Raw genomic sequence first — 25237 nt, 5'->3', positions numbered from 1 at the left:
CTCCCCTAAAGATCACGATTAGGCTGGTTACACTGCGCGCAGAGGCGTTCAAGCAGTCATTCTTCCCGCGCTCCACACGTGAATTGATCGGGAAGAAGTCCTCATAACTGGTACGATGGAAAATACTCTCTGCCACGCTCTTCACGGTAGTTCGCTGGTTAATGATGTTGATGTAAATGTAGACTCGCCACTTTACTCTTACGCAAGTGGAGATGCAATGGAAAAAAGCACATGCGCAAAAGTCACTGTAAAAGGAAAAGGAAACATACTGCTCTCAAGCGTTTCTTCGTGCCCACAAGACACCTCGTCTTTCAAGCAGTCTCCCATGCATCCACTTCTTAGCTCAGCAGTGTGTGTGATGAAATGCTACAGAAAAAGAAAGCACAAAGTTAGCTTTGGGTTAAACAGCAGCTGAATAACAGAGGTGCTATAAGCGAGAAAAAGAAAGAGACGGTGACGTTTAGTTTTCAAATTCAAGAGAACTTCACAGCAATATTTTCATTTTCTGCTTGGGAAACTTAGAACTTTTATTTTTGGGCAAGGAGTGCGATGTCAGTAGTGATAAGGCTAGCAATAACATTTCGTTATCTGGCAGCCGGTGACTCATGTACCAGTTTGATCCATTTATCTTGAAATTCAGAACAAAGCACCTCTGTGATTATACCTGAAACTGGATAATACTTAGGGGATATTCTTAGTGGTGTTGTGAAGGTTAGTTGATCGTCATTGTATATTTGTTTATTGTTTTTTGATGTTTACAAAACTACACTGAAAAAGATTATACATTTCCTTCTCGGAATCCATTACAACGGAGGCTGTGCTTTGGAAATTTGTATTTTTTGTGTCTTCGATGTGCTTCAATTGTATTTTCAGTAGTTTTTTGAGAAGCTCCTACTGTCCCATCTTCCTCAATAGCTCAGATATCGATCTCCTTAGCTGCTGCACTGCTTAGTCGCCAAATCTAGAATATTCGTCTATTGTTTTCACATCCATTTTTCATGAACTTGTAGGTTGTTTTTCCTCTGTTTCTCTACTTCGAGACGCATATTATTCTTTATAGTAATATGGCCGGAGACTTTCTCTCTTATTCTTAATTTCTGACAGGTCAAGCCCATATTTGCTTCTCACAGCATTGAATCAAAAATTTTTGTATGTTTAACATTTAGAAGCGAAATAGCATATTACTTCTCTCCGTTTGTAATCATCTGCAAATAACAGCGCGCTTTCTTTGGAGTCAACGAACATCAATGGCACCTAAATCAACTGAAAACATAGCCACCACGGTGTACACAACTAAAAACATATAGCCACGAGCTGCCTGTCGTCTGGCGAATAGCGCAAGAGATTCCCACTAAAGGGCAACGATGACACACGCTCTCCAATTCCGATTCGAACAAATTACGCATGCACAAACAGGTATGGGTGCATGCGCTGTGGGGAACGTTAAGTGCATACGCAAAGTTGAACAGAAACAAGGCATTGTGCGGACGTGTTTTTTATATCGCCAACGAACCCTCTTGCTTTTCAGACTTGAAGCGTGCGCGGGAACACGATGGCTCCCCAACTTTTCCATTGTGTGTGTGTGTGTGTGTGTGTGTGTGTGTGTGTGGCTGGCGCTGGTGTGGGGAGGGGGTAGAAGGGAGAACCTCCTTAGAAGGCTCACCGCACCAGGGAGAAAGATTGGTTGCTCCCTCAAGCGTTGAGACCTGCAGTGCAGTAGCTTCCGCCCATTGTTCTTCCTGACCCCACTGACGGCACTTCGAGAGTAGAGGCACGTTCGCACTGTGATGGTAGAGCAGCCCTGTAGCAGTACAAGACGACTAGCCCAAATCGTAGAGTTACAGAGAAAATACTGGCAGCGAAAATTTTCCTCCTTAGAGGATTCGAACCGGCTTACCTTCGAGAAGAGCATCACTGTACAGGCATGCGTCAATGACCTAGACGTGGGGAAAACCGACCGGTTAAAACAGATATCGGTATTTTAGTTCTGAATAACTAGTATTTTTCCGTATTTGTTTGGTCTCGGTTATAAGAGGTGTAAAAAATAACGAAATATCAATTAACCATAGCAGCAGTGCTAAAATACTTGGTTTTTAAGCAAACTTCTTTAAAGAACGAGTAATTTTTATTCGTAAAATGTGTATTGGTTTGAAATGTTGCGTCATTATAGAAAGTAGGGAAAAACGATCAAAAAATGGATTAAATGGCTCTGAGCACTATGGGACTTAACATCTGAAATCATGAGTGCCCTAGACTTAGAACTACTTAAACCTAACTAACCTAAGGATAGCACACACATCCATGCCCCAGGCAGGATTCGAACCTGCGACAGTAGCAGCAGCGCGGTTCCGGACTGAAGCGCCTAGAACAGCTCGGCCACAACGGTCGGCCGAAAAGCGAACAGTGATAATTTAATAACGGTGTCGACATTAACTAGCAACAAACACATGGAAAAAGAATTGGTACAGCATTGCTGAGACAATACCGTGCTGGTTACCATGTGGCATGACCTGTTAGATGCTATGCTTGTACATGCAGTGTGTAAGGCTTGTGTCGCCTGGTGTATATGGTAGTTTATGACTGTCGTCATCGGAAACCACTTGGTTTACAGAATAGCACCATCCCTAGCCTGGAAATATTATACGGAAGTGTGGTATCATTGAAGTACAATGCTCCATTTGCTTTAAAAGATTGGAAACGGGAGGAGCCACAACACGTTTGCGACATAATATAAGGAGAAAACGTAAAACTTAACAGTTCATTCATAGTTTACGACAAAAATAGAAAGCAGCTGATCAGCTACCTGTCTCTACGCCAACATACCTTTATCTCTTTTAGGCCTTTCAAACGGACAAATTGACACGAAAACTAGAGCTCTCCAAACTCAGTTTTCACCCTTTAACACTGTTTGCAATGTCGGAATAGTGGTATGACCCACGATACAACATCATTTTTGAGTAGAGTTTCAAAAAATTTGAATCAATAGGAGAATACTGGTGACTGTTTGTAGTAGGCAACAAGTTATCACTTTTCGAGAAAAGCAGCGAATGGAGACCGGACTGTTTTCTTTTATTTGCCTATTTCATTTAATACTTCGGTTCTCTGCATCTTGAAACTGACAGAGTCGAAATTTTTCAACTTTTGTTCGATTTCTACGTTCATTACAGGATATAATGGGAATGAAAAACCGAAAATCGGTTGTTGCAGCAACCAGTTATTTTCAGCGGTTTTGACTATCTGGTTAACTAGTGTTGAAAAATAATAACGATATAACCGAAAGCCTGTTATTTCATTCCTATAGCTACCTCGGCTAAAGAGGTGCTTTGGAGTTAAGACTAAGTCAGTTCAAATGAAATAATTGTACCTTTCGCGCTGCATACCGTTTTAACTGTACTTGGAACTTTTTTTGTAAGAAACATTTTCTTCTAGTGGCTAAATACTCCTTAAGCCTAAAAAAAAAAAAAAAAAAAAGAGGGGAAAGAAAACTTGATACGCAAGAGTGTTTGGATGTGGGAGTAGTTTTCTGTCCTCATACCTCAAATAAAACCACCAAGTGTATAAGTATTGTGCCCCAAATCACACACCTTTATGACCGTACCTCCTCTTCACTGAGACGATCCCTAATGTTCCTTGAAACTGTGGCCGGCAGACACTGATGGTGCAACTCTGTTTTGGTGCGGAAAATTGGTTTTATGACCGATCAGTTGTTCACAAGGCATGCATTACAAAAACATTTTATGTACACACAATGGGTGTCGCCTCAAGTGGCGAAACTGAGTGGGATCGCTCATTGGTTTAAGGTAATGGATTCACATTCGGAGCGAACGGGTTACAAATTCCAGTCCAGCAATGGAGATTAAGATGTCTTGTTTCTTCATTGAAGTAAATGATGCAGGTCGTTCCTCTGAAAAAGCTAGGTCTATTTTCTTCCTCAGCCCCGCCGAAACGTCGTTGGGACGTTCGATGCTGACCATTCCTTTTCAAGAGTTGAGAGTTAGATGGAGTTTAGTTCGTGGACAAATCTAAATATACCGGTATCACATTTATATAATGGTTTGCAAACATTGATAGTATATACAAGCCTACTTTGAAGTTGAGAGCGTTACAGTGTTTCGCAGCGGCAAGACAACAACAACGTGCGTTGGCATTTACCATTACAACGGAACAGGATTTCCCCTCTTCCAGCATCTGCTAAGAACGCCAGGCAGACGTAAGCGCAAGGGCGCCGCCGACGGTATCCGAAATAGCGCGACGGAAATAGCCGAGGGCTGCCACACTGTTAAGAAGCAGATGCACAGACGCGCAGGAAGTAGTACGCTCCGAGCCTCGGGTGTGAGATGTCATTCGTCATGTTTGTGTGGCTACACGGCGTGCTCCTCCCGTGATTCTCCACTTCATCCGTTATTGTTTTCCTCTCCAGTGTGCTCTTCAGTCAGTCAGTTGTGCTAACGATAGATACACGCATGTCCCTACTTTAGTGCTTTCAGTATCATTTGCCACTAGCAATAGAACCATTCATAACTTGTACTGTTTGCGAAGAACACAATTTTAGTTGTCAGCTGCTTTACATCAACCAAGAGACAGGTAAACAAACATTAAAACTATTTTCCAATAAATGAAATGGGGTGATCGTGGTTACTGGCTATATTGTGAGATAGTCGGTGTCAACAAGTGGAGGAAACATTTAAATCAATTTAGTCTTTATTGCTGTATGGCTTTCGACCAGTCATGTCATCAGATGGCTGCATCGCACGTTTAAGAGAAGTAGCAGTGATTGCCAGCTACAAGTTTTTTCATGCTATTGCACCCTACAGAAAAAAGTTTGACGACTATTTCAAGCGTAATTAATTCTGCTCTCGCAGTAAATCGACAAAATAAATATGTAATCCAGTTTTTATAGAGGTTCTGTGTACCATGTGTATATCTAATAATAAAATAATGATATTCAGTGATGTATCATTGAATTATCTGATCAGAGAAGCACAATCGCAGAATTTTTCAGCTACAGAATAAAACGCTGCTTGGTCTCCAATGTAAATGAGCCCTTACTGTTTTTGTCTTACTAACAGAGCCACTACAGTTTCAGTCCTTGCTATATAAAATTATTTTTTACCGTAGAGCAATTTCACACTATCAGTTACTTCTTATACCAGTTAATGCTGCAGACATTTAATGTTATTGGCAGCAAATAATACACTAGTTTAACAATTTCATCAGTTTAATGACTTGTAGCTGTTTTACAATAATTTATATTGATGAATGAAAAATAAAAAAATGGTTCAAATGGCTCTGAGCACTATGGGACTTAACTTCTGAGGTCATCAGTCCCCTAGAACTTAGAACTACTTAAACCTAACTAACCTCAGGACGTCACACACATCCATGCCCGAGGCAGGATTCGAACCTGCAACCGCAGCGGTCGCGCGGTTCCAGACTGTAGCGCCTAGAACCGCTTGGCCACCCCGGCCGGCTGATGAAAAATACATTTTGCTTTACCTTGCTTGCTATCCCTGCAGTCGGCCTACATCACCCATTACTGTGTTTCATTACAGAATAGTAACTGAGTATTACTGTTGGATTAATTAATTTCGTTAAGCTTTGCGAGCACTCTACAAACATGTCTGACTTTTCATTCTTCTATATTTAACCACGGGTTAATAGTGTATTTAAATATAAAATGCTCATATAACGATGTTTGCTGTGATTGTTTCCACGGTTCATTTTTAGAAGTCTTTAGTTCGTTCGGTGCAATTTCGTTTGACATCCCATATCAGTTGTCTTCCTAGCAGGGTCGATGCAGCTAAAGCGGTGGTATCATAAAGGTTTAAAACAATACTTCAAACCAAGATTTCAGTGAGTTTCAGATACCGGTAGGCCTATGTCACTTTTTAATGTTTTAATTGGTTTTTCTCGTGAAGGTTCGGATTATCATACTTATCTAGAATTTGCAATTTGTACAATCTGTTACCCTTAGAACACCCAATGGGTCATAATTTGCTGTGAAAATAAATATCTTAAATTGATAACTTGAATAAATAATAAAGTGGTTTTTTTTTCTTTTGTTGAAAGTCATCGAAACATGTCTTCTGCACGCTACTGTATTGTCGGGCAGATTTAGGCACAGATGCTATTCTGGCTCCAACATATTTTTCCAAATAAAACTCAGTTGCGCGAAAAACTCTGGTGCTAATCACAAAAAACAATTTGTATAAAAATTTACGTAATAACACGCTCGACTGACGACTGTAATTCTGATACAACTTGGAAATTTTTAATGTTTGCCACCGACATTTCGAAAATCGCGCTCAAAACAGACGTCGTCCAGGCACCGCGAGAGCTGCCACTGCATATCGATCAAACTGTTGGCACGCAGTTATTCCAAAGCTGCTGCACGCACAAACGCGACTCGCTGGTGCTGCCCTCAAGAGGTACGTAATTACAAGGGTTGTTAGGAACTCTTGCTAGGCTGTGAGGTTTGTAATAGTTTTAGTGCTCAATGCGTAGTCTGTTGGCTTCCGTCACTTTCCGAACTTTGCCCATCAGCGTAGTGCTAACTCTGTGATAACGACCTGCACACGCTTGCCGGCAAGGACCAGGCTCACTGTGTTCGGCTCCTCTCACGCTCGCAGATTCTCACGATACACCAGCTTGGTGAATTACGACGGCCTTGGCCTGCGTTGATTTTTTTAACGTGTGGTGGCAGGTCAGTGCATGCCACTTTTTACATTTGTCAGTGCGATGGCTGATATACTGACAGTTTAATGCAACAATCGCTGTCTACGCGTATGCTGCGACATCATGGACTTCAGTTAACACGGTATTTTAATTATACATAAATCGCAAGACGTACTGAAGTAACGCCACTGACGCTAACAAGCACGACTTTTAATCAGAAGTTACATTAGAATTTAGAACGGAACGCATTGATTCGCGGTAGACGCCAGACTTTAATGTTTTGTGGTGTTATCGATTGTTACGTTTGTGGGCTGAATGACAGCAGTGGGAAAGTGTATTACGATTTGACGGTAACAATAATTTGTGTCAATTAAAAACTAATCTCGTGCTAAATATGTATCTACTGTTGATGTTACCACTCATCAGACTGGTAGATAATTATATTTGCTAATTTACACAACAAAAATTAGCGTGTTATGAACAAATTGGTTTAATCGCAGCCAATCAGTTGAAACTTTAATGCAAGTTATCTGAATAAGATAGTGCTGTGAATATCGTTGACGAACATTAGAATGCATAATGTACCGTGCCGGTATTTCAATCGAGAGCGACGTTGTAGCAGTTGGGCGTAAGAAACTATTATCCTTAGTAAGTTTGGTGTTTGAACAACACGTTTGGTGTTAACAATAGTTGGGAGAGTACAACGTACACAAACTGCTGCTGAAATCATTGGGAGAGTACAACGTACACAAACTGCTGTTGAAATCAGTACATGTAAAACGAGAATGCAATACCAGTATATTAATTTTGCAATAAAAACGTAAAATAATTGGCATTAAATAATTTCACACTCAGTCACACTGGTACAGTAGGTACTGTACTGGCACTTTCGTTTTTCACATGATCATTCAGTACCGGTATATTTAATTTGGTAAAGTAGTTACAAATGTATCGTAAAGGCTACAATTTGAAATTGTTTGTGGGCATATTTTGCGCACACCATGTCATCATTGTATATCTCTCCCCCCCCCCCCCCCCCCCACCATATCATCGTATCTCCGCGCCCCCCCCCCCCCCCCCCTCTCTCTCTCTTATCAAATTTACAGATTGACTATGACACTAAATTTTAAAAGCATTTATTGTTTTCTCATATCAAATAACAATTATCAATGTCTCCCTTCTGTACAAGGCTACATTCCAAATCCCCTAAGAAAAGACTGCCAAGCACTTAAATAAATAATAGATGTCAACATTTTGCAAGGTGATGATTCTTCTGAAAAACCTGGAATTCTCAGGGAATTACATTTTACATGGAATAGTCAGGGAATTTCAAAGTCTAAGGGAATTTTGCATTTTAACTGAGCATTCCAACTGAATTTTATTGAGTTTTATAAGCAACAAATTTTAAAATACTTAATGTCTCAAAGTGTATTAATTATATGAAAATTGTTCCATATAAATTACTAATGTTCTAAGAACTGCAGATAAATTACAGCTTATGGCTGGTATATAGCTCAGTTGAGAGGGAAGTCATTGTGGTTTGCTGCTCCTTCCCCCTGTTTTTGTATCTCATTTCATAATCCAATTTCCTCAGCATTACATAGGCCTGTTGCTAAAATCACATATCACCAATCTAAACACACCAGTCAGTAATTGCTTTTACAGTGTTGATACACACTATACTGATTGGTATAAAAGTTTGGCCGGACTATACACAAATCACTACTGTCGCAAAGCCCTAAACCTTCAACTGATTCAGAGCTAAAAAGTGCAGATGATGAGATAGTGCACTCCAAACAAAATTCATTGTTTCTATGCAGCCACCATTGATCCTTATGCTACAGCAATTTAAATGTTCTGTATAGTAGTACTCATATGCTATGTCCACAATATTTTGGAGAGATGTGGCTTTTAGTACCTTTTACTATTAAATTTTTACCATGCTCACTAATGAAGACTTTTTTTTCTTTTTTTTCTTTTTTTTTTTTTTTTTTTTTGGTACCATCTGCTAATAAGCCTCACTTTGATCAGTTCAGTCATTATCTGAAAACCCTCTCAAAACTGAAAAAAAACCTCTGATCCTTCGGCTAAAATTCAGAGATGACTGAGGCACTTGCAGCTCTTGTGATTGATACATAATGGTTTTGGGTACTTGACAGTGTGGTGAACATTGTTTTCACAGAACAACAAAGGATACATATGTGTTTGTACAAGATATTCAGCCATTTGTCATCCACTGCTGGATAAAAACCACTTCTAGTTAGTGATGTGTCAGGCAAATTCCCAGTGACCAGAACATGTATAAATGGGCATTTGCCTGGGAATTTGCTCAAAGCAGCTTTAAATGCCCAAAATCTGGAAATTTATAAAAAAGGACTTTTTAAAGTTTTTACTCCTAGAATGCATAACATACAAACTAAAGCGCACGTACACACACACTCACACTCTGTTTATATATACTTGCGATATCACTTTGCAATGTAACACACTTTATAATGTGTGTCAAATTGCTGAATATTACTGAAGAATGGTTATTGATAGCAAAATTATTACTGAATGTATTCAACAGCTGGTGTGTGTTTCTTGATAATAAATGTATACTTAAAAGTGAAACTTTTTTCAGTAAAATAGAAAGCTTTACTGTTAGATGTAGTGACATTTGAGACTATAGTTTTCCATTTTCCTACTTTTTCTATCTACTTTCGTACGACTGTACTACTGTGGAGATAAAATGAGGACACTTACATATAAAAGATTTAATAATAAAGAATCAATGCTCGGTATCCTGGAATCATTCTGTTTTGATACTAATAGATCCCTAGAGAATCGACAGTTCTTGGGTTGATGGAATTGGAATTGGCACATGACTCGTCTCTAATTAAAATCATTATGGAACAACTTTACTCTTATTTTTTTGTGGTAGCATAGTATAAGTAAAAATACTACTTACAGGTTACCTACTTAGTATAAACTATCTTTAGGTCAAGAATTACTTTTAAATTTGAGTTTTGTTTTCTTTCTTTTTACTATGTACTACTCCAAGAATTGACCTCATTAAAAACTTATGGTTACATGTATAGTATAATTTATTTCCCCTAATAACTTGAAACAGCTTTTTACCAACTACTACAGAAGCAATGTTTCAAAACACCTTTTCCAGTACAAAACATCGGTTAAATTTTTTTTACTATGTGCCACTTATCAATTAATCTTTAAAATGCATAAATCTATTTGCCCAGATATTTATATTGGGCCCTTGCCCCAACTTATAAGTGTCCGTGCATTTTACATCACCACCTCTAGTGCTTAGAGAAGCCTAAAGCAGACCTTTCTCCAGCAAATAGCTCCTTATGGATACTAACAATTCATAATCTTTTCACAGTCAGTGGTTTTAGATTTTTCTTTTTATGAATGAGCCATTTTCCTGCTCTTGTGCGGGCATCACAGTTTATAAAATTCTCATTTGTTTGTTATGCTCTCTCTCTCTCTCTCTCTCTCTCTCTCTCTCTCTCTCTCTCTCTCTCTCTCTCTCTCTCTCTCTCTCTCTCTCTCTCCATCCTCAGTTACAGTGGAATGTTATTTCTTGTTCTCCTTTGATTGAATGTGTAAAATGTTACAGATGAAGGTGTTTGACAAATATATTCCATGGCATCATGCAGAGGTGTTGTCTGCAAGGGCAATGTATCACCCAGAACACTAATCCGCAATCCATTGGCAACAGAAGATACACGGGAACGTTTGCGGCAGTTTTTTGAAGATTGTTCATTAGACTCTGCTTTAGATGAGCTGGCGTTTTGGGAAATGTGTACTGATGTTGTTGCAAAGTCTGATAACTTTTCTAATGGGTGAGTACTAGTTTTGTTGTGAGGTTCTTTTTTCTTATTAGTTGATCTCATAGTGACATTAATCCGTGTTAACAGTAGAAGTAATTGTGGCAAAAGTTCTCCTTCCGTTTCTTGATTGACCAGTCTATTACTTAAGTACAAGGATTTTCGTGTATTAGAGGTTATTACACAATGATGTGGTACGGCATAGAATGTTGACAGATAATGCTAACAAAGGAAGAGTTTATATGTAACCCGTATAATTGTTCAGTTTGGCGTATTAAGTGATGTCAACTCAAAGTCTCATGTATGGTCATGAAAGCAAGTAGAATAAAACTTGGCTTCACATATAACAAAAATTGGTACAGGGAAGTTTAAAACTTAAACCTCAAGTAAATATTTTGATGAAATAAAATCACCGTCCGATGGAAACAGAGTAAACAACTGCCTTGAAATGATCGAACTGCTCTGATTGTTTCCCAGCAGGCTTATGACAACTGAATGTGCACTGTGTTTGTTATAATTCAGCTTTCCGGCTCTTGAACCCTCTATTTTAAAATAAACTCGTAATTGGAAGAAACAAGTCAGTCATAACTATTGGAGTAGTGAGTTTGTCTGCATCTACGTCTACACCCTGCAAACCATTGTTAAGTGCGTAGTAGAGGGCAAGTCCCATTGTGCAAGTTATTGGGACATTCTTGTGTTCCATTCATGTGTGGATCGTGGGAAGAACTTTTGCTTAAATACAACTGTGCGTCCTGTAATTAGTCTAATCTTGTCTTTGTGATCATTAAGGGAGCAATAGGTAGGTGACTGTACTACATAGCTAGAGTTATCATTTGAAGTTGGTTCTAGACGCTTCCTAAGTAGGTTTTCACAGGATAGTTTGTGTCAAATGCCTGCCAGTTCATTTCTTTCAGTATCTTTGTGATACTCTTCCATGGGTAGAACAAACCTGGAACCATTCATGCTGCACTTCTTTGTACATATTCAATATCACATGTTCCTTCTGTTTGGTATGGCTCCCACACATTTTGGTATTCTTCTTGCATTTTCCTAGTATTCTGTCAATAAACTACAGTTTGACACCTGCTCTTTATCTATGACTAGGACTAGAGGTGATTGTTCCATTTCATTTCCCTAAGAAGTGTTACCCCAATGTATAAAGCAAGCTACTAATACTTGCACTACTATCAGATCTTATCAATATCTGGCTGAATATTTGCATAGCTTCTTTCAGACAGTACTTCATTATAGACAACTGCTTCATCTGTAAATGTTAATGTTGTTTGCAAGGTTGTTAATATAAAACATGAACAGCAAGGGTTCCAACACATTTATCTAGGACACATCAAAAGTTACTTCTACGTCTGTCAGTGACTCACCATACAAGGTACCTTGCTGTGTACTCCCTCCCAAAAAAATCCACAATCAAGTCACAAATTTTGCTTGGAACTACTTACAGTTGTACTTTAGATAGTAAGCTCCGATGTGTACTTACAATTAGGATGTGGAAGTGGTCACTCCAACACAGTGTAAACTTTTCTTTGTGAAAGAAGGAAGAAAATAAAAGGACACACATTTTGTCTTAAGTGCCAACATGCAATAGTTATTGAGAAAATGACACTCAAAGTTTTAGTGCTAACGTATCAGTTCACATGCATTCTGTTATGCCAAGCGAGTTAGTAGCATAGTAGCTAAGAGTAGGGTTTTGAATTTTTGTGTTCCTTATTCAATTCCAATATTATGTCATTATTTTTTCTTTTTGTTGTTGTTGTTGTTGTTGTGGAAGTTTGTGACACCAGTCTCATCAATCTTTTTGGGACATTGAGAAATACAGTGGAATTATTTGCAAAAGAAATAATCATTTCACATGTTATTAAAATTAAATTTTACAGTCTTCTTTGTGCAGAGTCCTACAGCTGTCGCTGCATCCCACATTTCCGCCACCAAATGCCTCAGTCTTCCCATTCTTCCTCAACCTCTTATATTCCTCTTGTCTCTGCTGCTTTTTGGATACCACTTTATGTGGTCTTCCTTTTCTTCTCCTTCCAGGATATCTGCATGAAAATACTCCCTTGGGCCATCTGTCTTGACCATCCTTTTGACACACCCAAACCATCTTAGCTGTCTTTCTTCTGTTCTGTCCACAATACTGTAATTAGTCTGTCTCCTTTCTCTTATTTCCTCATTTCTTATGTGGTTAAGTCACAAAATTCTACATGCTGTTCTCAAGTGGTCCATTTCTAAAGCTCCAGTCTCTTTTTATTCCTTTCTGTGAGTTCCCAGCACTCACTCCCATAGCTTTTTATTGATTCCACAATGGATTTATACAAATGCATTTTAACCCTTAAAATTATTTTTGGGGACCAAAGTACAGGATTTAATGTGTGGATGGCTGTCGTTCCCTCAAAGATTCGTTGTTGAATCTCTTTGTCGCACTTGCATCACGTGGTCAGGTACTATCCAGGTACTCTTTACACACTAAGATGTCCATCAGTGTCAAAGTTACTTTCCTGTTCTCCATAAACATTGATATTCTGTCTTCTCAAAATTAATTTTCAAACCCACATTTTTTACTCTTCCATCAACTTCCTAAGCGTGCGAGATATATCCTCTTCATCATTTGCTGCAACGATGTGATCATCAGCATAAAAAGCATGTACATACACTGGATCCCCAATCCAGTTCCCATGCCCATGCCCGTTCTGCACCATGGATCCAGTGTCTTCTGCACATTCATTTTAAGAGTGTGGAAGGGAGATAGCATCCTTACTGCAGTCCTTTATTCTCAAAGCCTCTCTAGAAATTTCTTTCTACACTTTGACACATTTTGCTGACTTGGAGATGTTTGACCTCTCTTAAATATATTTTTGGCATTTCCTCTGCTGGCAGCACCTTGAACAATAGCTTTAGCGAAACTGTGTCATACAGCTTTCTCAAGGTCTGTGAAGACCAAATGATCACTTAGATTTCGTTCCAGTTGCTCCTCCATGAAATGTTATAGGGTCAAGATATTATTTACACGTGACCTGTTTCTTCTAAAGCCACTTTGTTCTTCCACTTCATTTACAGATTACTACAATCTTGATTTTAAAAGTGCTAATTGAACTTGACACGTATGCCATGATAACTGCTACACACTTCCTTGCTTCTTTATCTGTGGGTCTTAGATACAGTAAATTCCACTCTGCTGGAATTTCCTCCCCATACCACGTACATTTATCGAATAACTTGCTTAGATGTTCATACAGAATGCATGGATCATTTGTCATTAATTCTAATGGTACTTTTCCAGGACCTGCAGATTTTCCCTTATTTCATTCGTGTAGCCACATTCTGTACCTCTTTTGTAGCTATCTTCTATACATCCTCACTGTCGTGGTTTTCCTGTATCTCTCACATTATTTCTTTGTACTCCTTCCTTTCTTCTGTTAGCAAGCCTTTAAAATGCTTCTCCCACATTATCAGACTGATAAATGACAGGTTTGCTCTTTCTTTTACTTCTTTTCTGAGCCCTGCAACCATTTTCCATGCTACCACCAATTTTGTCCCCTCAACACATTGATCAGCTTCCTCGCATTTGTCCTCTCACATTTCATATTTCCTTTTGCAGATGTCCTTTTCTACTTCTCTATTCATTCTGACATATAAGGCTCTATCATGTTTGTCCTGTGTTCTCATCCAATTACTATTTAACATCTTTTTTAGGTTTACTTTTTCATCATTGCATTGAGTCCACCATTGTGTGGGCTGCTTCCTTTTTTTCTCCTTGATGCCCCTGTGTTACAGATGCTGCTTCATATATGCATTTTGTAATTCCTTGGTATACATACTTAGAATAAGTGCCTCAATTGGTTTGACAACCATAATTTACAAAGAGATTGTACCAAATCTTGTTTCAAGCTCGCTGAATTGTATTTCACAGTATCCACTATCCTTGTTGGAATATTTGCCTCTTTAATTTGTCTTTGGCCCACAGATGTTACTGTCATCTTTGCAGCTAACAGGAAGTGGTCTGAGTCACATTCCACACCCCTGTAGGCCCTAACAGTATTTGTTCTTATGTTGGAATGTTTATTTTGAATAATACACTTTGCTATTGATCTGGTGTTTCTGGAAGGGCTCTCCCTGGTACACTTTTGGATCTGCTTATGAGGAAAGAAACAATTCAAAATTTGCAAGGACAATATGTCACACGTACTGCCTAACCTTTTCCTATTGCCATTTACTGTGTCATCACCATATCTTCCCACTACTTCACAATCAGTGGCCACGCCTACTTTTCCATTAAAATTCCGCATTAAAATAATTTCTTTCCAGGCACGTGTGCACTCTAGCACACTTGCCAATTTTTCATAAAACTCATCTTTGACTTTGCTGTTACCATCGTTCGTAAGTTCATAAGACCCCACAATAACTTCATGGCCATATTTTGAGATTTCTGCTGTCATTATCCTCTCACCAGTTTCCTGATTTCCTACCAGCAGTTGATATCTCTTCTATGCTTCGTGTGGGCAGCTATTGAAGTTCCTGTCTTGTCCTTTTTCGACACCGCTGTAAAAATGAATGTGAACTGCTATATTTTCATTTCGCTTTTTTTTCTGAAGATACACACATCTACTTTCTCCCTTGGAGAGGGGGGGGGGGGGAATAATAATAATAATAATAATAATAATAATAATAATAATAATAAATTTTGTTTACTACTACTACTGCTACTATTACTACTACTACTACTACTACTACTACTACTACTACTACTAGGCTAATTACTGTTTAGCTCTACAGGACCTTTATACTGAAATGTTTCCCACACCACCTTGTATTGTCTTTCTATGTGTGTGAGTGACTGTATGTTCACTGTTGTGGGTAAATACATACAGCGTACACAGGGCGATGTGTGAAACTGATAGCGATTACGTGCTTCCGCTGTTGTAGAAATCTGCTCCAGATGCTGCAGATACTGTGTTGAGCTGAAAGTGGTAACCAAAGCACGGAGAAATATTCTTCGGGGCTCTGTTGCATAGCAATCAGATTGCTTTCAGTTCTGAGAAATGTCCAGGTACTATTGTGGACTTGAATGATCCATGAAATGACTTCTTTTCTGAAGAAAACATCGAACTATTTCACTAGTACTGAACGCTCCCGTCGGAACTGTTCTCAAGCTGGTATTTATTATTAAATCACAATAGAAGTATACTCCGGGTGTAGAATAACACGTAACTTCTTGAAATGAACAATATTTTATTGTTCTATTAACTGATTTCCTTCCATATACACACATATTTTACAATGTGAATCAAAAACTCGCAATGGCATCCATTTTTACATCACAAGAATGGCTCTCTTCTAGTAAAAATTACTCTTAAGAAGAACAAAAGCTCTATATCCTAAGAATAATTATGTGAGAGCTGACCGCCAGAGTAATAAACAATAACTTTGTCTCTCTCTCTCTCTCTCTCTCTCTCTCTCTCTCTCTCTCTCTCTCTCTCTCTCTCGCACTGTCACAGCAAGTTACGCTGCCTGATACATCATATTGGATACTTCTCTCATCTTAGTATCCACACCCTGCATGTTTCACATTATTGTAACAAAGTCCTTTTCCATAGCCATTTTAGTCTCTGTGATGCAATACCATTGTTTTACTGAGGCATATAAATTTTTGTATATCAGTCTTTGCTTTTATTTTTACTTATATGCTTAGAGAGAATCATTGTATTACCCAGGGTTATAACTATCATAAAAACTTCCGATGCAAAAAAAAAAAAAAAAAAAAATATCAAAGCACCACCAGCTTCATGCAAATACATATATACCATAGTTACATTCATTAATGTGAATATCTTTAGGAAAGTAATTTCTTTAGTGTTCTAAATACTTTGCGATCTGGCGATAATTTCATGCCAACCAAGCATATCAAAGCATTTATTTGAAAGCTGGTGCCTGCAATTGATTACAGATCCATGTGTATGTTTTATTAGTTTCATTACATCTATTTGTGATTTCTGTTTCCTGTCTCATGGGAATGTAATGGACAAATGTAATTCTTCACCTGTCAGTCAAAATATACGTTATAGGGTTGACAACATGGCATATATTTTGACGAAATTACGTTTAATGAAAGTGTCGATATTCAAAATTCATCAACAACCAGACCATTGTAGAAGGAGGGATAACATTGCACTCCCTATGACTCAGTTGCACGCAGAAACAGTCCAATTTTTGCATAAGGTCACAAACCTTTGTCCAATTCTGACAAAAGACACTACCAAATTGAACCCTGCCTGGAACAGTTCCGTCCTCCGTCACAGTGGGACCCACCTCCTCTTCCTCAAAATCACCCTCTCCAAACCTTCCAGGAATTTCTGACTTCCAGCCTTGCCTCTCAATCCTCATTAAAAAACCTTAATCCTACTCCCAACATCACCACTGCTGAAGCTATCCGTGATCTGAAGGCTGACCGTTCCATCGTCATTCTTCCGGCAGACAAGGGTTCCACGACCGTGGTGCTTGATCGTCGGGAGTATGTGGCTGAGGGACTGCGTTAGCTTTCAGACAACACCACATACAAAGTTTGCCAAGGTAATCCCATTCCTGATGTCCAGGCCGAGCTTCAAGGAATCCTCAGAACCTTAGGCCCCCTACAAAACCTTTCACCTGACTCCATCAGCCTCCTGATCTCACCGACACCCCACACCCCTACCTTCTACCTTCTTCCTAAAATTCACAAACCCAATCATCCCGGCCGTCCCATTGTAGCTGGTTACCAAGCCCACACAGAACGTATTTCTGCCTACGTAGATCAACACTTTCAACCAATTACATGCAGTCTCCCATCCTTCATCTAAGACACCAACCACTTTCTCGAACACCTGGAATCCTTACCCAGTCTGTTACCCCCGGAAACCATCCTTGTAACCATTGATGCCACTTCTTTATACACAAATATTCCGCACGTCCAGGGTCTCGCTGCGATGGAGCACTTCCTTTCACGCTGATCACCTGCCACCGTACCTAAAACCTCTTTCCTCATTACCTTAGCCAGCTTCATCCTGACCCACAACTTCTTCACTTTTGAAGGCCAGACATACCAACAATTAAAGGGAACAGCCATGGGTACCAGGATGGGCCCCCTCGTACGCCAACCTATTCATGGGTCGCTTAGAGGAAGCCTTCTTGGTTACCCAGGCCTGCCAACCCAAAGTTTGGTACAGATTTATTGATGACATCTTCATGATCTGGACTCACAATGAAGAAGAACTCCAGAATTTCCTCTCCAACCTCAACTCCTTTGGTTCCATCAGATTCACCTGGTCCTACTCCAAATCCCATGCCACTTTCCTTGACGTTGACCTCCATCTGTCCAATGGCCAGCTTCACACGTCTGTCCACATCAAACCCACCAACAAGCAACAGTACTTCCATTATGACAGCTGCCACCCATTCCACATCAAACGGTCCCTTCCCTACAGCCTAGGTCTTCGTGGCAAACGAATCTGCTCCAGTCCGGAATCCCTGAACCATTACATCAACAACCTGAAAACAGCTTTTGCATCCCGCAACTACCCTCCCGACATGGTACAGAAGCAAATAACCAGAGCCACTTCCTCATCCCCTCAAACCCAGAACCTCCCACAGAAGAACCACAAAAGTGCCCCACTTGTGACAGGATACTTTCCGGGACTGGAGCAGACTCTGAATGTGGCTCTCCAGCAGGGATAAGACTTTCTCAAATCCTGCCCTGAAATGAGATCCATCCTTCATGAAATCCTCCCCACTCCACCAAGAGTGTACCGAGCGAGGTGGCGCAGTGGTTAGACACTGGACTCGCATTTGGCAGGACGGTGGTTCAATCCCGCGTCCGGTCATCCTGATTTAGGTTTTCCGTGATTTCCCTAAATCACTCCAGGCAAATGCCGGGATGGTTCCTCAGAAAGGGCACGGCCGACTTCTTTCCCTATCCTTCCTTAATCCGATAAGACCGATGACCTCGCTGTCTGGTCTCTTTCCCCAAAACAACCCAACTCCACCAAGAGTGTCTTTCCGCTGTCCACCTAACCTTCGTAACCTCTTAGTTCATCCCTATGAAATCCCCAAACCACCTTCCCTACCCTCTGGCTCCTACCCTTGTAACCGCCCCCCCCCCCCCCCCCCCCCCCTCCGGTGCAAAACCTGTCCCATGCACCCTCCCGCCACCACCTACTCCAGTCCTGTAACCCGGAAGGTGTACACGATCAAAAGCAGAGCCACGTGTGAAAGCACCTATGTGATTTACCAACTAACGTGCCTACACTGTGAAGCTTTCTATGTGGGAATGACCAGCAACAAACTGTCCATTCGCATGAATGGACACAGGAAGACAGTGTTTGTTGGTAATGAGGATCACCCTGTGGCTAAACATGCCTTGGTGCATGGCCAGCACATCTTGGCACAGTGTTACACCAGCCGGGTTATCTGGATACTTCCCACTAACACCAACCTGTCAGAACTCCGGAGATGGGAACTTGTCCTTCAATATATCCTCTCTTCTCGCTATCCGCCAGGCCTCAACCTCTGCTAATTTCAAGTTTCCGCCGCTCATACTTCACCTGTCTTTCAACAACATCTTTGCCTCTTTACTTCCGCCTCCACTGACATCTCTGCCCAAACTCTTTGCCTTTACAAATGTCTGCTTGTGTCTGCGTATGTGCGGATGGATATGTGTGTGTGTGCGCGCGCGAGTGTATACCTGTCCTTTTTTCCCCCTAAGGTAAGTCTTTCCACTCCCGGGATTGGAATGACTCCTTACCCTCTCCCTTAAAACCCACATCCTTTCGTCTTTCCCTCTCCTTCCCTCTTTCCTGACGAAGCAACCGTTGGTTGCGAAAGCTAGAATTTTGTGTGTATGTTTGTGTGTCTATCGACCTGCCAGCGCTTTTGTTTGGTAAGTCTCATCATTTTGTTTTTAGATATATTTTTCCCACGTGGAATGTTTCCCTCTATATATATACACTGTTACTAAATGCTACTAGCAGATTTTGTTTGTCCTAAAGAAGTCTGTAGCAAATTTGGTCCTAGAGTCCAACAAGGCCTAAACCAGTCAGTGGAACAGGACCCTAATGAGTACACAACAGCCACAAAATCTGGAAAGCTAACCTACTATCAGCCCTTGTATGTAATTTTGTGATCTTATGTAAAAATTGAACCATTTCTGTGCATTATTGTCTCGTTTGATGGGTGAAGCTATCCCTTACCCAATGGCTTGGTTTTTGATGAAATCAGAATGTTGATGTGTTAAAAGTAATTCCATCAAGGTGTGTGCTGTTTCAATCGTATGATGTGTACTTTTGCTGACATATGAAGAAATGAATTTGCCCATTACAGAAGTACACTATTTTCATCACGCAGCAAATGGAAATTGCGAGTAGGAGTGATGCAATTAATAAAACACAGGCCTGGATCTGCAATCAATTGCAGGCTGCAGCTGTCAAGAAAATGCTTTGATGTGCTTGGTTTGCTGTGAAATTATCATCAGATCATGAGGTATTTAGCAATGTTTATGAGGTTGTATTCCCTAATGATATTCACACTAAAATATGTGACTGTGGCATACGTGCCACCCCACATTGCTTGTGGTGCTCTGACTTTCTATACTTTGAATGTCTTCATGGCATATAGGAATGTACTGGTTCTCTTGAAGTAGAAAAAGCAAAAAGTGAAATACTAGAATTTATATGTTTTTCATATAAAGTTAAGATTTGTGATGATAAAATCTGTTTTTAATGAAATGCTTATTTCTTTTCTCATTAATTCTATTGTATTTCTTGATGTCACAAAAAATACTGCTGTCATTGGAAGTCACATACTTCAGTGGCAACCAAAACAGCTTAAGATTGGATTTAAGCACAGAACAAAAAAATTTGGAACTGTGCTATTAGCCACTATACCACAGACTTATTTAGTTTAATGATGGATTTGCTGATGAAGTACCATAAAAAAATGTCATTTTCTGGGAAACTATTGAGTATTGGCACTTAAGACAAAGTAAGTGTCCCTTTATTTTTGTCCTTCTTTTACCAGGCAAAGTTTACACTATGTCAGAGTGTGATATATTGCATGTCCCTCTTGTGAATTAAGTGCTTTCCAGAAATTAAACAATACTGCATCTACCTGGCTGCCTTGATTCACGACTTTCAGTATGTTATCTGAAAAAAGTGAGTCGGGTTGTACAGATCTGGTTGGCATGGAGGAAGTTATTCTGTGTGAAGTACCTCATTTCATTTGAGCTCAGAATATGTTCTGTGATTGTACAGCAAATGAATGACAAGGATTATGAAAGGTAGTTCTGTGGAATCACTTCTGCTACCACCTGCAGGGGCTCAACATTCAGCTGGGTACAGGCTTGGCGACACCGGGGTTCCTGAACTGCGGGACTCTTTAAGCGCGGCCAGTCCCCTGTCACTGTAAGCTCTGGGCATGCTTCAGCGACCAATGTACAGCGCAGCGGTGGAATGTTGTCTCAGGAAATGGGGACCTTGGCTTCACCGCCCGGATTGCGAGGATGGAATAAAAGTCTATAAAAAAAACCTCTATCTCAAGGTGTGCTGCGTGCTGGTGAGATGCATGGCTGTTGAGGTGGAACAGTCATTAGCAGGCAACGTTTGGGGAACCTGCCGCACCTCAGTTGTAAAAGGCTTACCTAGGCATGCGGGGCTCTGTCTAGGTGACTTCTAGTTCCATAGCTGCTTGTGGGACTGAGATGGATCCTCCAAAATCTTGTTTGCATCCTCGCAGCAGAAAGGGTGGGCCGCTGGTAGGTTCCAACACCCAATCCAACAAGAGGGCTCCTGTAGCCAGCCTTCCTGACTCAGGAGCGAAATCTGAGAGTATCATGACTACTAACAGAACAGACGGTGTGTTTTTAATCATTAAAAGGAAAGAGGGCAGCTTCGGGAAAGTTTCCCCATTGTATATTCAAAAAGGGCTCAAGGGCATTGCTGGCAGTTTGAAATCTGTTAAGTGATTGCATAATGGGATGCTGTTGGTGGAAACCGATAGTTCCCAACAAGCTAAGAATCTCCAGAATCCACACTCCCTCCGGAATATACCATGTAAACTGAGCTACACACCACCTTGTTGTGACGTGCAGGGATCTGGTGGACATCCTTAAAGAGGAAGTGAAAGGTGAGTGGGCTACAACAGGAATAGTTGATGTGCAAAATATCATGAAGAGGGTGGATGGGGTTCCTGTTAAGTTGACTCCTTTATCCTGATGTTTAATAGCTTGAAACTCCCTGAGCATTCTAAGGCAGGTTTCCTTCGCTTAAGTGTGCAGCCTTGTGTACCTAACCCAATGCAGTGTTTCAAATGCCAGCACTTTGGGCATACTACTCTTGGGATGTCGTGGAGAAGCTACTTGTGGCAAGTGTGGTCAGGCTGCCCGTAAATGTGTGCATTGTCTGTCTCCATTGAAGTTTGTGAATTGCTCTGGACCTCACCCTATCTGGAGTCGGAACTGCAGCGTGTATCTGGAAGAATGGAAGACACAGGAGCTTAAAACAATTAAGTGCACCCCGTATACAGGGGCAAAAAAGCTCTAAAAGCCAAGCTGCCCCCGTGTTTTGCTACCTCCTTCACTTCAGTTGTTAAACAGCCCACATGGAAAGCTGACGCTGCTACACAAACGGAGGCTGCTAGTGTCGGCACTAATACCTGCATGTGTCCATGTACTTGCGCTGCTGCAGTCATTTGTACGCCTGTCCCTCCCCCGAGAACTTCAGAGAAAGCTGTGGTTACTGACATTGTAGAGCTCCCTGCCCATCCAAAGGTTCCGTCTGGTACACTGTCCAATGTTGTCACACCCGCAACCACAATTGTGGCTGCAAAGTCTGTTGTTGTTGTTGTTGTTGTTGTTGTTGTTGTGGTCTTCAGTCCTGAGACTGGTTTGATGCAGCTCTCCATGCTACTGTATCCTGTGCAAGGTTCTTCATGTCCCAGTACCTACTGCAACCTACATCCTTCTGAATCTGCTTAGTGTATTCATCTATTGGCCTCCCTCTACGATTTTTACCCTCCACGCTGCCCTCCAATACTAAATTGGGGATCCCTTGATGCCTCGGAACATGTCCTACCAACCGATCCCTTCTTCTGGTCAAGTTGCGCCACAAACTTCTCTTCTCCCCAATCCTATTCAATACTTCCTCATTAGTTATGTGATCTACCCATCTAATCTTCAGCGTTCTTCTGTAGCACCACATTTCGAAAGCTTCTATTCTCTTCTTGTCCAAACTATTTATCGTCCATGTTTCACTTCCATACATGGCTACACTCCATACAAATACTTTCAGAAACGACTTCCTAACACTTAAATGAATACTCGATGTTAAGAAATTTCTCTCCTTCAGAAAAGCTTTCCTTACCATTGCCAGTCTACATTTTATATCCTATCTACTTCGACCATCATCAGTTATTTTGCTCCCCAAATAGCAAAACTCCTTTACTACTTTAAGTGTATCATTTTCTAATCTAATTTCCATCAGCATCACCCGATTTAATTCGACTACATTCCATTATCGTCGTTTTGCTTTTGTTGATGTTCATCTTATATACTCCTTTCAAGACACTGTCCATTCCATTCAACTGCTCTTCCAAGTCCTTTGCTGTCTCTGACAGAATTACAATGTCATCGGCGAACCTCAAAGTTTTTATTTCTTCTCCATGGATTTTAATACCTACTCCGAATTTTTCTTTTGTTTCCTTTACTGCTTGCTCAATATACAGATTGGATAACATCGGGGAGAGGCTACAACCCTGTCTTACTCCCTTCCCAACCACTGCTTCCCTTTCATGCCCCTCGACTCTTATAACTGCTATCTGGTTTCTGTACAAATTGTAAATAGCCTTTCGCTCCCTGTATTTTACCCCTGCCACCTTTAGAATTTGAAAGAGAGTATTCCAGTCAACATTGTCAAAAGCTTTCTCTAAGTCTACAAATGCTAGAAATGTAGGTTTGCCTTTCCTTAATCTTTCTTCTAAGATAAGTCGTAAGGTCAGTATTGCCTCACGTGTTCCAGTATTTTTACGAAATCCAAACTGATCTTCCCCGAGGTCAGCTTCTACTAGTTTTTCCATTCGTCTGTAAAGAATTCATGTTAGTATTTTGCAGCTGTGGCTTATTAAACTGATTGTTCAGTAATTTTCACATCTGTCAACACCTGCTTTCTTTGGGATTGGAATTATTATATTCTTCTTGAAGTCTGAGGGTATTTCGCCTGTTTCATACATCTTGCTCACCAGATGGTAGAGTTTTGTCAGGACTGGCTCTCCCAAGGCCGTCAGTAGTTCCAATGGAATGTTGTCTACTCCGGGGGCCTTGTTTTGACTCAGGTCTTTCAGTGCTCTGTCAAACTCTTCACGCAGTATCGTATCTCCCATTTCATCTTCATCTACATCCTCTTCCATTTCCATAATATTGTCCTCAAGTACATCACCCTTGTATAGATCCTCTATGTACTCCTTCCACCTTTCTGCTTTCCCTTCTTTGCTTAGAACCGGGTTTCCATCTGAGCTCTTGATGTTCATACAAGTGGTTCTCTTGTCTCCAAAGGTCTCTTTAATTTTCCTGTAGGCAGTATGTATCTTACCCCTAGTGAGATAAGCCTCTACATCCTTACATTTGTCCTCTAGCCATCCCTGCTTAGCCATTTTGCACTTCCTGTCAATCTCATTTTTGAGACGTTTGCATTCCTTTTTGCCTGCTTCATTTATTGCATTTTTATATTTTCTCCTTCCATCAATTAAATTCAATATTTCTTGTGTTACCCAAGGATTTCTACTAGCCCTCGTCTTTTTACCTACTTGTTCCTCTGCTGCCTTCTCTACTTCATCCCTCAAAGCTACCCATTCTTCTTCTACTGTATTTCTTTCCCCCATTCCTGTCAATTGTTCCCTTATGCTCTCCCTGAAACTCTGTACAACCTCTGGTTCTTTCAGTTTATCCAGGTCCCATCTCCTTAAATTCCCACCTTTTTGCAGTTTCTTCAGTTTTAATCTACAGGTCATAACCAATAGATTGTGGTCAGAGTCCACATCTGCCCCTGGAAATGTCTTACAATTTAAAATCTGGTTCCTAAATATCTGTCTTACCATTATATAATCTATCTGATACCTTTTAGTATCTCCAGGATTCTTCCCAGTCTACCCAGGGAAAAATGCAAGGCAAAATGTCAACCACTGGTGGAATTGGGCAGAAAACAGCCTGATGATATAAACATTGACCTCTCTGATGTCTCTGTCGATTTTCCTTTAGAGGCTATGGATCTTGATGTTAGATCGGGGCAACCATCTTGCTCCAAAACTGAGCCTCTACCCATTGTGGGTTCCCCACCCCTGTCAAACGGTCAAGATGAAAGTTCTACCCCCCCCCCCCCCCCCGATAGATGGCTCCCATTATACAGTGGAACATGAATGGATTCAGGGCGCGCCGGCCGGAGTGGCTGAAAGATTCTAGGTGCTACAATCTGGAACCCCGCTACTGCAACGGTCGCAGGTTCGAATCCTGCCTCGGGCATGGATGTGTGTGATGTCCTTAGGTTAGTTAGGTTTAAGTAGTTCTAAGTTCTAGGGGACTGATGACCTCAGAAGTTAAGTCCCATAGTGCTCAGAGCCATTTGAACCATTTTTTTGATTAAGGGTGCACATGTGTTTGAACAATGTGTCAGTGTCCAGGAATGGATGGTCACATCATGTACAGTGTG

The 25237-nt window shown here is 40.7% G+C and overlaps 1 protein-coding gene across 6 annotated transcripts in view; it reads left to right on the top strand.

The window, feature by feature from the left end:
- Nucleotides 1-4305: 4305 nt before the first annotated feature.
- Nucleotides 4306-25237, top strand: part of LOC126457453 (uncharacterized) — a 45972-nt gene continuing 25040 nt past the window's right edge. The window contains exons 1-2 of one of the 6 annotated variants that reach the window (XM_050093736.1): nt 4306-4584; nt 10295-10520. In XM_050093736.1, coding sequence (XP_049949693.1) covers nt 10321-10520 — 200 coding nt within the window. In that variant the 5' untranslated portion in view covers nt 4306-4584; nt 10295-10320. Of the gene's footprint in view, nt 4585-6311; nt 6474-6561; nt 6818-7188; nt 7324-10294; nt 10521-25237 lie in introns of those variants that run through there. The other 5 variants (XM_050093742.1, XM_050093738.1, XM_050093737.1 and 2 more) reach the window with 5 other exon arrangements.

Source organism: Schistocerca serialis, chromosome 2 (genome assembly GCF_023864345.2).
Source record: "Schistocerca serialis cubense isolate TAMUIC-IGC-003099 chromosome 2, iqSchSeri2.2, whole genome shotgun sequence".
In the NCBI taxonomy this organism is placed as follows: domain Eukaryota; kingdom Metazoa; phylum Arthropoda; class Insecta; order Orthoptera; family Acrididae; genus Schistocerca; species Schistocerca serialis.
The sequence above is the reverse complement of the archived record's forward strand: the minus strand, read 5'-3'. Positions and strand labels throughout refer to the sequence as shown.